We start from the raw sequence: 14,443 nt of genomic DNA, 5'->3' as shown, positions 1-14,443 counted from the left end.
GATCGTCAATGCTATCATACACAGTGTGGAAAAAAGTCAGGGAAACTAACCTGCAGCTAAATGAGTGGATTGGAAATAGGAAATACACCCCGGGGATCAGTTCTGTGTCTCTGCTCGACAGTGGCATAGGAAAATAACTTTCTTGGGTGGCATAAGCCAGGGAACCTTGTTGGCTAGGCTTATGTAGGCCCTCGGGCCCATAGCCTAGTACCTATCTATGAACCTATGATTGTGTAATGCAAGGTTTCACAGTTGAGTTTAAATGTGCCTTACTGGTTTTGATGGTACTAATTTTTACTCCCTACTCCCACCCCTGACACCAGCTCAACATCAAAAATACTGGTTACACACAAGATTATGGTAAGATTACTATTGTTTAAAGAAAATTATTAGTCTGTATAGTATTTCAAAAATGAACAAATTCTGAATGGGATGTTTATTTTCCAGTACGTAAACGTCTACTAGGTGCAGCTAGAAAATGAAATACTATGAAAAATAAAGACAGTGAACTGGACAGAACAGCATCTTTTTTAGTTGCTGTAACATTGTCCTTCAGGTGGCCGCGGAAGTTTCATATTCTCTTTAGACATCATTAGACATCTTAGTTCTTCCAGAACAACTTTGATGCTCTATGTATGTTGCCATTTTGCTAGAACTGGTATGGCTCTTGGGTCAACTCCTCTATTTCAACTATTTATTTCATTCATATCAATCTTTGTCACAAATCTTATAAATGGTGGAGATTCTGGATACTTAGACCTACATTCTGTTTTAAGGCTGTATAATCTGTTTTCATAAATTGTTCTTCCAGGCCCAATAGTTATTCCTGTCCATTATGTTAAGTGTCATATCTTCAGCATTTTCGAAAGCAGTACCATCCCCTACCCCTTTCTGGCCTTCTTCAAGCTCTTCTAATAGTTGAAAGTTGTGAGGAACTTTAACACCTACACCTGCACAATGTCCTCAGACAAATATACACATGTATTATTGTGCATACATATTCTGTCATGGTAAAAATTTTCATCAAAATAAAATAAATACATGTATCATTAATAAATCGAATCTAAACACAAAAAATAGATACTTTCAACCAAGAAAAAACTAGGCACCCCACAATACCAGCATAATGCTATTTAAAAATAAAAACAAAGCTATTGAGTACCACAAGTTTGGGAGAGACAAGAATTACACCCACTCCTAATGCCAGTGCAAATACCCCTGTGCTCTTCAGCGGTTTAGTTCCAACTTCTCTAGTTCCTTTGGCCACAGCAGAATCACTCACTACTGGCTGAGGCAGAGAAGAATTCTGCTTAACAGACAAAGGCTCCTAGGAGTTTTACTTCTTTTGGACGGAGGAGAGAAAATCTGAACAGCCAGTAGCCTGTTACATGGTTCAACCAACAAAAGAGCCTAAATCAAGGCTATCATAGCACATGTCTGTGAATATTCTGACAAAAAAAATGTTTTGTGAAAAATGAAGTTACAACCTCTAGAAACACTTTAATAAGCTGCAAGCTAGAATTACTTACACAGCTAGGCAAACGTTACCTTAGAAAAGTAACATTTGTAACAACTTTTCCACACAAAAATCATAGAAGAAAATAAATCTTCTTTCCAAATGGTCCTGAGACAGTCACAGCAATTGCAAGTCCTAGCCAAAATAAACAATTTTAAGAAGAAATAAAGTTTTTCTTAAAGTAAATCTATTTCTGGAAGGTTTTCCTTAGTGGGTACTTATTTGCCTGGTCTTGAAGAAGTGCTAGCTGACAATCAATCTCTTCAAGCCTGCAAGGGGCACATACTTCAATGACAAGAAAGTTTGGAACGCTTGGCATTCTAACCATTTACTTTATTTGTCTCTCTTCCAATCCCTCGGTGGTTAGGGCTTGTAGAAGGCAACTTTAGACTTTGAATATAGGCCAGTTGTCATATCCTTGGCAGGGTATAACCCATACAGCTTAGGCTATGGTAACAGTGATCTAGTGCTAACAGTGTGCTAGAATCAAGCCAGTAGACTGGACAAGATAATAGAGGAGAGGAAACTCTAAAAATGGTGGAGGAGATAGAAGTACATGAGATAAACATATTGGATCAAGCAGTTCTAGCAATGATGGCAATAAAGAGAGAGAAGGGACCAAAAGAGAGGGACTGGGATGGAGAGGGGCGAGCTGCAAGTAGAAAGACTAAGAAAGGAAATAATTACTAAAACTGATACAGGAGTCAGTAGAGGAGAACACTACAGACAAGAAAGAATTGGGGAAACACTGGTGGGATGAAACCAAAGCAGCAGTTAGGGGAAAAGTCATGAGACAAAATGGGTAAAAAATATGTAAAATGAGGAAGAGATTAACAAAATAGGAAGGAGAACTGACCAAGATGCAAGGAGAAATAATGAAAATGGAACAGACAGAAAGGTGCTAAGGAAAAAGGGAGCAGTAATAAGAAGAAACTGAAGAAAAGGCAACTGCAGTTGGAAGTAAGGTAATGGTAGCTATAGAATTAACTGTGGATAAAGGGAGGAACAGGGGAAACATAAAGAAAAAAGTATAAAAAATGAAAAAAAAATGGGACAGAGGTACTAAGTGATAGGGAAAAAGGAGATAAGAGATCATACAAAAGGACAGTAAGGGTAGGGAACCCTTTAAGGAATATTACCAATAAATATACCAGGAGCAAAGAGAAAGAAAAGGAAGTCTACTTTGAGCTTGCAGACAGAGGAGTGAGGTACCAACCAGAAGGAAACCAGAGGGAGAAACTGAATGTTAAAAATTATGACAGTGGGGATCAAAGAGGCAGTCATGGCAATGGAAGACAGAAAGGTAAGGGGTCCAGTAGGATACCTAGTAGAATTCTACAAGTGGGTAGACAGGCTATATGGACAGTTATGAAGGAGAAGTATGAAAAGATAAGTGAAACATGGTAAATAGCAGATATAATGAAAACAGCCAGGGTGGTGGTGATCTAGAAATTTGGGGTAGGGGGACAGAACAGAAATTTCTCCTTAGAAAATCACAAATATCAAAGAGAATGTGAAACTGTTGGCAAAGGGACTTAGTTGGGAGTCTGCCAAGAATAATATAGGAGAATCAGAATGGTTTGTGAAAGGAAGAAGGGCAGAAATGAATGGCAACTAGAGAACAGCAAAAGGGGAAAGAGAAGTAGGAACTGCCTTTTGTGACCTACAAAAAGCCTTCAACACAGTCAGAAGAGAATTTCTCTGGGAGACTCTAGCAAAATGACAAATAGGGAAAAATTATAGTAATGATACAGGCAACTCGCAACAAGCCAGAAATAGAGGTAATGGTAAATGGAACAGTTTCCAAAGCACTAAGCAGGGGGATGGACCAGACAGTGGTGTCTTCTCTTCCCATGGCTAGTCATAGAAAAGCTGGCAACTGAAGTGGGGAAAAAGTACAACTAGTGGGTAGAACAACAGTACAGTTATGGTTCCTTATGTACACGAATGGTTGCATGTGTATGTCAGAGAATGTTGAGATGGCCATAAAGGAAATAATGCCAGCTTCTGCAAGGTTTGAAAGGGCCTCAGGGCTTAGATGTTATCAGAAAACGGTAGTGATCATCAGGACTGGAAACTGAAAAGGAAAAAAAGGAGAAGGACACATGCGAGAGAGAGAATACCATAAATACATGGGAGTATATGCAAGAAATAAATTAAGTGATACAATACAAATACATTGGAAGGAAAATTCAAAGGATACTGGAAAGTGGAGGATATAAACCATACATACTAGGTAAAATCAATGTGACAAGACTGACTGTCCCAGTTAAATTGCATGTACTAATAAACCTGCTTGTGGATCCAATGGGGATAAAACTAATAGGTCTGTAAAGAAAGGGAGACAGGTCTCAAAAAACAAACGAAGTCTGAGTAAGGAAAAGGTTGTCTGCAGACTGCTACACATATCCATGCAAGGCTCAGTGTAAAAGTTACATTGTGGATAGAGAGTAAGTGGAAGACCAAAAGGCAAGAGGACAAAGGGCAAAAAGGATGGTGGGAAAATATAAAAGAAAGAATGAAAATAAACTAAAGACATTGGCAAACATGAAAGCAGGACAAGGAAAAGAAAGAGACATAAGGGAAACAGAATATGACACACTTTCATAAGGAAAAAACAAGAAGAAAAATGGAAGAAAAAGGGGATAAGAGGAGAGCAGAAGTTAATGAAGGAATGTGCAAGAAAAACACACATTTTTCAAAACCTTATAGAACACAGGAATTTGAACTGAGAAGAAATGAATGGTGACTATGCACCAGAATGAGAGAAAATGGCTGGAGAAGAGATAGGATGCAGGAAAAGAATTAAAAATGAGGAGAAGGAAAAGGAGAGCCCCATGGGGAAATGAGAAAAGCAGGGGAACAGTAAAAGTTCAATGATTTATGAAAACCTGAAGGGGAAAGTGGAGAAAGCCAGAAAGAAAAGGATGGCAGATGGAGGAAATGTAGCAGACTGGGGAAGTGAAATACTGAAATGTCTTCGAAATAACATCACAGATTCAAAAATACATGGGGTGGGAGATCAGATATCAACAATGTTGCACAGATGGCATCTCACATCAAAAAAGGTTGCACAAGGAGGGCAGGAAAACAGACTAAAGATGCTGGAGATGCATGAAAGAAGAGGAAAGCTTGAAACATGTTCTGACACTGTACCTGAGAACAACAAATCTGGACACAGGTTTTGACAATCTGGAAGAGGACAGAGAGAAAAGAGGGACAAAGCTCCTGGGAAATTTGCATATGGGGTACAGGGAATGAAGGGGAGTTTGGCAGTACAAAGGCAATATAGGCAATAAGACTAAAGGTATACATGAAAAGTGTAAAAGCCAGAAACTGGAAAACAATGGGCAAGTGCCAGACAGGATAGCTGGACAGGAGATTTCTAGACATTGTTAAGGAAAAATGCAAAACAGGAGAAAATGAGAGCGTGGGAGAAGAAGAAATTAGAGGTTGTGAATAGTAATGAGAAACAGTGATCCACTGGCAGAAAACAAAAAATGCACAACACAACACTACATAGTGTGTAACTGTGAATGGAAATGAAAAATAAGGTAAACAAAATGGAGCATTACCAAAGTCAAGCAGAATAAAAAACTACCTCCTCATTCTTCAAAACACTGCATTCAGCAAAACTAACCCAGAATATCTTTAACCTTAATTACTATCTTTACACACTTGAAAGAATGATTCAACAACAAAGTGATCCAACAGTAGTAACAAAAAAAGTACTCTTTCAGAACGTCTTCTGCAGATTGCCATTCTACATAACTGTACTGAGCAGCTCTACCATACTCAGCTAAAGAAGTATCAATCATTTGCAACGCAAGAGTGACTCTGTGCTACTTCAAAAGATTGTCAAGATACTGTGTTGAGTTTAACAACTAGTGCATCTTTAGCAGCTAATGTCAGATTTTTTATTCAATTTTGGCACCAGGGGTGTAATAATGCATTTTTTAGAATGATGGTTTCAGAAAAGTACAACTGTGCAAGTCCTACTAATCTGTAACAGTAAATGTTTGAATTTTACACTGCCTCAGTGGCTTATTGGTTCTTTGCCTGCATAAACACATACCGGTAGCTTTCTAGAGCACAGAATCCCCTCTTCTAACTCTTTGTGATAGGATATTAGCTAAGCCCTTTTCATCAGAGGAAGCCTAACTGCTGTCACAGATAGTTGGTTATTCAAGCTTTAAGTGCCAAGTAGGTAGCTTAAAGAAGAACCTGAAATACGAATTTTCCAAAACTATCCAATTCACAGCCACATAACACCAACACAAATAATCAAAGCCAACCAACAACACAACAAGGCTGGGTACCACCAAACTATATAGAAAATAAGGGAGAGTTATGGGTTGGGTGGGTGCTGCCACAGAGACTGTGAAATATGAACATCTACTGATATAGGTAAGTAGGACTTGAGCAACTGTACTATGTTCATCATTCACACTGCCTCAGTGGCATATGGGTAGATTCCCAAAGCTTACCCTGGGAATGGTCCTCACAAAGCCTGCTCTGGAACTTGAGAAAGAATCCAGTTTGTAGTATTTTGTAAATGTATGAACAGAGGACCAAATTGCTGTTTCCAGAATGCGTTTAGAGTCCACTCTATTCCAATATGCCACTGAAGGGGATAAAGCTCTGGTAAAATCCATGATGGGAGTAACAAAAAACAACAGCAGAGGACAACCAGTGAGCAACTGTTTGTTTAGAGACAGGCTGCCCCTTCTTAGCCCCAGAATACGAAACAAACAGCTGTTAAGCTTCCCTGGAGGATTTATTTCAGTCAAGGTAGAAAAGAAAATTGAAAAATTTATGGCTTGATTCAGGATAAATTCAGAAACAATTATTTTTTTGGAGGGTCTGTGTTTTTATAAATACTTTTTCAATTAGCACTTAAGACATAGGCAAACATACATTATGGAAAACAAATCATATACCACTTTTTCCATATACATATATTATATATCACACTTTCTTCTATCACCAGTCAAACATTACGTAAATTGCTCAGTTCCCACCTTCTCTTAAACCTCACTCTTCCTCCAGAACTGTTCTCACAGTTTCCGTTTATTTCTATGTTATTTGTTCCTTCCCTTTTCTAAAGATCTCTCGTCCAGTTCTTTAATCTGTTTTACAACATTCAACGCTTCAAAGTACAGCTGGTTTAGATTTTGATTTCCATTATGTTTTCAAATCAGGCATTCTAAACCATCTTGTTCTATCAGAAGGATCAACTTATCCCACTTAACACTTGCTCTCTTCCCCTCCCAGATAAATCCCTTCAATTCTTTATTGATTATTGTCCACAGCTTGCACTCTTCCCCTCCCAGATAAATTCCTTCAACTCCTACTGGATTATTGTCCACAACTTCTCACTAGGTTGATAAAAATATGTCTGATTTCTATATAAAATTAAAGGGACTAAAACATTCTCACTGTTTGTATCTTACCAAATCTGATGATACTGTGATCCCTCCCTATGCAAAAGCTTACAATCTGAGGCTACTAGCATACTTGGACAGTTTATGCTTCTTAGGCGACAAATGTATGAACTTAGTACAAGACATGAACATATGAGTCACTAAAAGAAGTAAGGCCTGCTGAGATGTATATGACATGTAACCCTGTGACAGGGACATCATGCAAGAGCCAAGCATTGTGATCCTGTGAATGAGAGACCATGAGATTTTTAAAAGACCTACATGAAAGGCCATAATCTGAAAATACCAAATTGCTTCAGCCACTGCACACTGACTAGTGAAAATGAACCTGTACACATCTACACCACGGCTTGTTTGCTATACAAAACCCTTCCCCATATGAGTTTCTATTTAATTTTTAAAAGCTGAACAGAACAAGACAGTATAATTCACTTTTTTCTTGAATCTCTTTTTAATAAATAACCTCTAACACAGGAGATAATGAAACTGCATTTAGGGGAATACATCAATGACCACTGATTTTAGCTTCATAGGTATACGCTAGGGTAATAACCACCAGGACCTTTATAAACCTAGCTATGCAACCCAACCCAACCCACTTCTGTCCCTATGTATCATGGACATTTATTAGGACAGGGATGTTAGGAACCTTTTAGAGGTTATGTGTGTTAATTTGGGCATTACTGTCTGCCTTTGTCTGTCAGAGACATGGGACCAGAGCCAGGGTGAACTTCTGATTTACCATCCAGTGGTCAAGGTTATGCTTAAATAAAGTTTAGGAATGGACTCCGTTTCGCGTGGATGTGGAGTCTGTTCAAGAACATGGGGATCCCCTGAGACACACATCTGTCTCAGCAACATGTCTTTTTATGTCAAAAGCAAAATTTAAATATGTGGATATGATGCTGTTCATTATGCGGAGGTGCAAAAGGTCCATCAGGGCTAGATCCGAGGAAGCCTTGTATGCCAACCATAGTTCACCTCTAAGTAACCTGTAGGAGAAAGAAAGATGGAGATACAGCTGACATTTGCTTATTTGTTGTTTGCCTGCTTGTTAAGCAACTTGTAAGGTGGCCAGATCCAAGGACACCTTTCAGCGAAGTCCTTGGCCAACAGGATGTATAGAAATTCACACCAACCATAATAAAGTAATCTAAATGGAATCAGTATGCATGACATACAAGTAAACAATTCAAACTACTTATTCAGATAATAAACTAAATAAAGTCACAACAATAATGCTTCACTTTGAATAATGTAAATTAAGTAATTACTCAGATTACTAAAACACTGACACTTTTACTGGAAAGTTAAAAAGCCAACCAGTTTAATATTAACCTCTTAGAGAAATTCTGTTCATTTTTGTTGGTTTTTTTTAATATATTTATCTGCCTTCAGACCTGTTTGATGGCTCCAATACATTTAACAACTTGCCCACTTGATTTGTGCGACAGGATGCATTAGCCAAGAGAGGTGATCCTGCGAATGTGAGAACTTGAGATTTTTAGAAAACCCACATACAAGGGCACAATTTGTAAATACCTAAGCTAGGAGAAAGTTCTACATCCCTGTCATTCCTGCCTGGAGTGCCACATAAGCCCATTCATTCCCACCTACAGCAAGAGGTGAGTGACAGGGAGCAGGTCAACTACTTGGTCCAATGGAGTGGCCTACTGTCCCCTTTGAACCACCTCCACCCTTCTGGCAAATCTGTGAACTCTGCAGCTGCTGCTGCCCTGAAGTATGCCTCTGTGGGCTTAATGGGCTACGTGCATATAAACATAAACAGTAGGTGCTCATAGGCTCATGCTCCACAGGTGCAGCACCTAGTGTTTCTGCTCAGTGTCACCCACATGACAAGCTACATCTGCCTCCCTCTCCCCAGGATGGTCTATCCAGCAGTGAACACTTACTCTCATACTCCTGTGCCAGCTCCTTCAGATGGTTGCCCTGCTACTCGAACTCAGATCATCAGTGCAGCAGTCAGTGTTTTCTCCCTCTATGCCATAAAGATGCTTTATTCTGTTCAGAGTTTACAAAGGGGTACACATTATTCCAGCAAGTAAATGCTGCCTTATTAAATATTTTTTTCACATAAAACCCAAACAAAGGCAAATCTCTTCAGGGAGAGCTTAAGACGTTTTCACAATATGCTAACTGAACTATGCAACTATATTAGTTTCCGCAGGTATCCTACATTCAAATACACTGCACTACTTATATGTTAATCTTATATGTACAGTGATGTTATGCCTTTAGTCTACAGGGTAGTTACATATACCCTTTAACTTATTTAGTTACTTTACATTTTTTTACAAGGTAATTGAACTCTTCAAATGACCCTTTTCAGTCACAACGGGTGGAAAATTAAAAAATGACAAAAGTACAACATTAAAAGGAAAACAAATAATGAAAAATGTTTACAAATAAAGCATACAGAGTATAAGTATTAACATAATATGTCTATATATATATATATATATATATATATATATATATATATATATATATATATATATATATATATATATATATATACACACACACACACACACACACACACACACATATGGACCCCATTAGTTGATCGAGTTTTCAGAAACTCGAAATTCAACCATATGATCAAGTTTTAGAAAACCTGAAGCTTTTGAATGGAGATCACGATACAGTTTTGATCGGGAAATTTACCCTTTTCCTCACTGCAAAAACATAAAAACCTAAAAAGGTAGATTTTTGTGGGGGTTTTTTTGTATGTTTTTGTTTTGATGTTCGAGTTTTTGGATACTCGATCATATGGTCTCGGCTGTATGAATTTCGAGTTTCTGAAAACTTGATGATCTGACATAGACATATATTTATATATATGTGTGTGTGTGTGTGTGTGTATGTGTCTACCTGTATATATATATATATATATATATATATATATATATATATATATATATATATATATATATATATATGTTACCTATCAAAACATCAAGACCATAACATCTAAACTTCAAAACATCTAAAACTCATAACATCGAATCTCAAAACATTGAAAACTACAAAGCAACTATAAATCACATCCCACACACTGTTTACTACGTTTCTGCAGGGGGGAAAGCCCTCCTGCATCCCCCAAGTGGGGGCTCCGCTCCCCACACCTCCTGTAAATTACACCCTCGTGACCAAACCACACCAACTGTGGGTAAATCCAACATTACCCACACCCAGGCGTGGGTTATTGCTATAGTATACTACAACTGGATTAACACAAATAAATTACATACAAAGATAACACAGTAAATGAACAGATAGAAGGAAATAATGTTTGGTCAGGACAGTTGAAAAAGAACAAATGAATACAGTTGAGTAACAATGAGTGTCAATAAGCATGTTCAAACACAAAAATTCAGATTATTATCCACATCAGCATAAACAAATGCAAGAGTTGTGAAATGCTAAGTGTGAGCTGTTGCATGAACAAGGATCATTATTTTCAAAAAACATAATATCTAGCAAAACTGCTAGAACCTCAGTTACATATTGTCTGGGATTAAGTTAATATCTGCAGCCTACACACATTCACACATGCTGATACAAAGTACAAATCTCTGCTGAAACATAATACCAGCAGAATAAAAACCTCTGGCATAATACATTTGAAGGTACTCTTGGTAATCAGTTTGTAAGTAAGCAGTTTACAACTTCTTCAATAATACTGCTGCAAAACAATTTTCAAATATAAGTACAAAAAACATACTGAAAAGGTAAAATGAAACAGACTGAAACAATTCCTTAATAAGCTCTTCTGCAAACTAATTCAAGACATACAAAAATAAATTTAAATAATAAAATTTACTGACAGTGTCCAAGAAATGTAAATCTTCTTTGCTGCCACCAAAGATCATCACTTCACTTTCATTTCCAACGCAAGCTGTATGCCATAGCCTATAGGGATTGATAACACAACAATAAGTACTTTGGAGAAAACAAGTGACATTGCAATTAGAGGATACTTTTTTGACGATTTTTATAGTTACACATATCAGTTGTGAGATGTTACTTCAAAAAGAGTTAGAAATATGCCTCAAAGACTTTATTATTTTGTAAGGCATATTACTGTGGCTGTAATACAAGTTTAGTTGTGCACAAAATAAAACACTCCCTGAATAACATCCCTTATATTTAAGCAGTTTCATGGCAAAGAACTATGTTTTTTGGGGGAAAAAAAACACTCCCCTGCTGATTAGTCCAGAAAGTAAAATTGTGTAAATTAAACTTACCATAACAGTAGATGTTCTAATAGATCTTTGTTGCAATGACCTAAGATATATGGGTCCTAACCCACAGCAACAATCAGCTTCCAAAAGCTAACGATGTCTTTCATGCACACCATCTGTCAGGAGCTTGAGCAGAGTTCCATAAAAAAATCAACAAAACACTTCAGAGCATTTTTTTTTTTGGCCAGGAGGAAGACAACAGAATTGAAGAGCTATGCTATGAAGCAAACTTAATGACTATATAAAGATGTGGTGGACAAATCAATAGCCTGTTAAAACCAAAAAAAATTATAAGCAAGAAAAAAGGAGCTGGGTGGAGGGGAGGGGAGGCTACTGCAACAGTGGTCTAATAGAATATCTACTGTTAAGTAAGTTTCACATACACAAATGTACTAAACTCTAACATAGATGACTGTTGCAGTAGTCTATATGGAAAGATAACCATAGTTTATGAAAGAAAAGGACAAAAAGAAAGGAGGCAAATAAGCTGAGACTCCACTAGCCTCTGGAGAATGGTCCCAGCAAAGCCTGTTCTGAACCTTGAGAAGGAATCTAATTTGTAGTTCTTTGTTAAAATGTGCCCAGAGGACCAAGTTGATGCCTTTAGAATACTTCCAGAAAGCCACCAAAGAAGCCAAAGCCCATGTGCAATGAGCTGTAACCCTGCCGGGAGGTGGTTTATTATGGTGAGTAAGCAGGTTCAAATGGAGAGAGAGGAAGCTTTTCAAGCACTAAGTTCAAATCCCAAAACGAAGCCACCTGTTTCCTAGATGGAGGAGAATGTACCACCCCTTTCAAAAGCTGTTTAACTTGAGCAGTATTAGAAAGCGGAGATCCAAGGGCAGACAAGCGGAAATGTACATTGACAGTGGGATACAAAAGGCAACCGGAAAGCAACTCACAAAAATAATCAAGAATCAGAGGTAACTGGACTCAAGAGGATCCTGGGTCTTTGATGGACACCAAATGGAAAAATGTTTCTACTTGCACATACATGATTTTCTAGTAACAGATTTTTCACCTTCTTTAGCACCTGTTGCATGTTGTCAGACAAAAGCTGCTTAAAATTTTATCAAAATCCTACCATGCAGCAGACTTTGAAGATGGCTGTACACTGAGTAAATGCTTAATTTCAGCTATCCTAGTATGAAAACAAAAACCCAGGAAAGAGAGACAGTGAATTTGTCTTACTGGGAAAATTTCAGTTACTGGCTAGTAAGTGGACTGCCTGGACACCGGCAGCAAAATAGAAATTCCGAGAACCCAAAAGAAAATCAATCACAGATGCAGAGGAGAAAACACTGGCTGGAAAGAATCCTGCAGATGTTCAGCAAAACCCAGGTCAGGCTCGAGCTTTGGTGCAATACACGACTTCCAGTAATCTGCAGGAAAAATAAATCGAATGTGCTCAGAGCTGATTGATATTGAACACTGAAATAGTATATCAAATCAAATAACAAAAGGGTGAAAAAATGGAAGAAGCTTTAAACAGATATTCAGATGAGCTGATAAAACTGCAAAAATCAAAGGATGAAATGAAGAAAAGACTGGCTGAGTATGACACTACACAAGAAGAGACATTTAAAAAAATGAAGAACTATAGGAGAGACCACAAAGGGAAATCCTGTGATTTTCTGCTGTACCAGTAATACTGGAAGGGACAGACTGTATTTATTATCTGAAAGCAGAAATACGCAAATGGACTTGTATTCCACAGTAGATAGTTGTTAATTGAAAGAGCACATTGTGTGTATGCTCCAAACCTGGCCATGAGAAAGCAGCCAATAGCTTTAATAGTAAAGATGCAATCTTACTAGCAGAAAGAGTTGATTCTACCAAAACTGTAGCAGAAGGAAAAAGTACTAAATGTTGGAGACAGTAGAGTGTTTGTGGAGAGTGATTACTCACTGTACACCAGGCAGAAGAGGAGTAAATTTATTCCAGCAATCAGGGAATATTGAGAAGTTGAGAAGGAGGTGTGAGATTCAAGCTGGTATATCCAATTATCTTCAAGATATTTTTTTATGGAGGGTCAAAGTCAAGTCATTATTTGATGGGACTTCCACAATGGCTGCACATTGAGTAATAGCTTAACTGTGTGAAGAGAAATCCAGCAGACCTAGATTTCTAGGTAAGTTTCAATAACTGGGTAATAAGTGCATTACCTACATGCCAGACAAAAAGAAAGACACAGGACCTGAAGGAAAATCAGCTGCAAAGGGAGATGGAAAAAAAACACTGACTGGGAAAAGTACTGCAGCTGTTCAGCAAAAAGCAGTGCAACATCCAAACATGACTTCCAGTAACCTAGAGGAAAGTATAAGGCAAAACTGCACACAGACCTGACTAAGATAAATGAAACACTGATGGAGTATATCAACTCAAAAAATAAAAGGCTAGAAAAAATGGAAGAAGCTGTGAGCTTTGGCCAACTGAGACCTACATGAGTGGAGTTAAGTAGATTTTTATCTGCACTTTTATCAAATAATACACGAGTTAAAATAATTTGTTTGTGTTGCATTGAACAATATCTAGCTGGAAGTTGACTGTTTTTTCAGTAGGTCTTATACAAGTGGCATTTTCAGTTAAGGCTTGTTAAAAAACCTGCATAGCCAGTGATAAGTGGGGGTAGTTTACCTCATTGTTATTCGGTTTCTGTCTTATACATGTGGTACAGTGAATTGTTTTCTGTTTAAACTGTGAGCTTTGGCCAACTGAGACCTGCATGAGTGGAGTTAAGTAGATTTTTATCTGCACTTTTATCAAATAATACACGATTTAAAGTAATTTGTTTGTGTTGCATTGAGCAATATCTAGCTGAAAGTTGACTGTTTTTTCAGTAGGTCTTATACAAGTGGTATTTTCAGTTAAGGCTTGTTAAAAAACCTGCATAGCCAGTGATAAGTGGGGGTAGTTTACCTCATTGTTATTCGGTTTCTGTCTTATATAAGTGGTACAGTGAATTGTTTTCTGCTTAAACTGTGAGCTTTGGCCAACCGAGACCTACATGAGTGGAGTTAAGTAGATTTTTATCTGCACTTTTATCAAATAATACACAAGTTAAAGTAATTTGTTTGTGTTGCATTGAGCAATATCTAGCTGGAAGTTGACTGTTTTTTCAGTAGGTCTTATACAAGTGGTAGTTTCAGTTAAGGCTTGTTAAAAAACCTGCATAGCCAGTGATAAGAGGGGGTAGTTTACCTCACTGTTATTCG

The 14,443-nt window shown here is 37.7% G+C and overlaps 1 protein-coding gene and 1 pseudogene across 2 annotated transcripts in view; both read right to left on the bottom strand.

The window, feature by feature from the left end:
* KLHDC1 (kelch domain containing 1) overlaps positions 1-14,443 on the bottom strand; it is a 1,632,092-nt gene that overhangs the window by 205,673 nt on the left and 1,411,976 nt on the right. For both annotated transcript variants that reach the window (XM_044074282.1, XM_044074283.1), the window contains one exon: positions 10,812-10,896. In XM_044074282.1, coding sequence (XP_043930217.1) covers positions 10,812-10,896 — 85 coding nt within the window. The remainder of the gene's footprint in view (positions 1-10,811; positions 10,897-14,443) is intronic.
* Positions 531-8,563, bottom strand: LOC122804312 (annotated as a pseudogene).

This window comes from Protopterus annectens, chromosome 6.part0, assembly GCF_019279795.1.
Source record: "Protopterus annectens isolate FY-2018-M chromosome 6.part0, PAN1.0, whole genome shotgun sequence".
Taxonomy (NCBI): domain Eukaryota; kingdom Metazoa; phylum Chordata; order Ceratodontiformes; family Protopteridae; genus Protopterus; species Protopterus annectens.
Note: the sequence above shows the minus strand (reverse complement) of the source record. Positions and strands in the feature narration are given on the sequence as shown.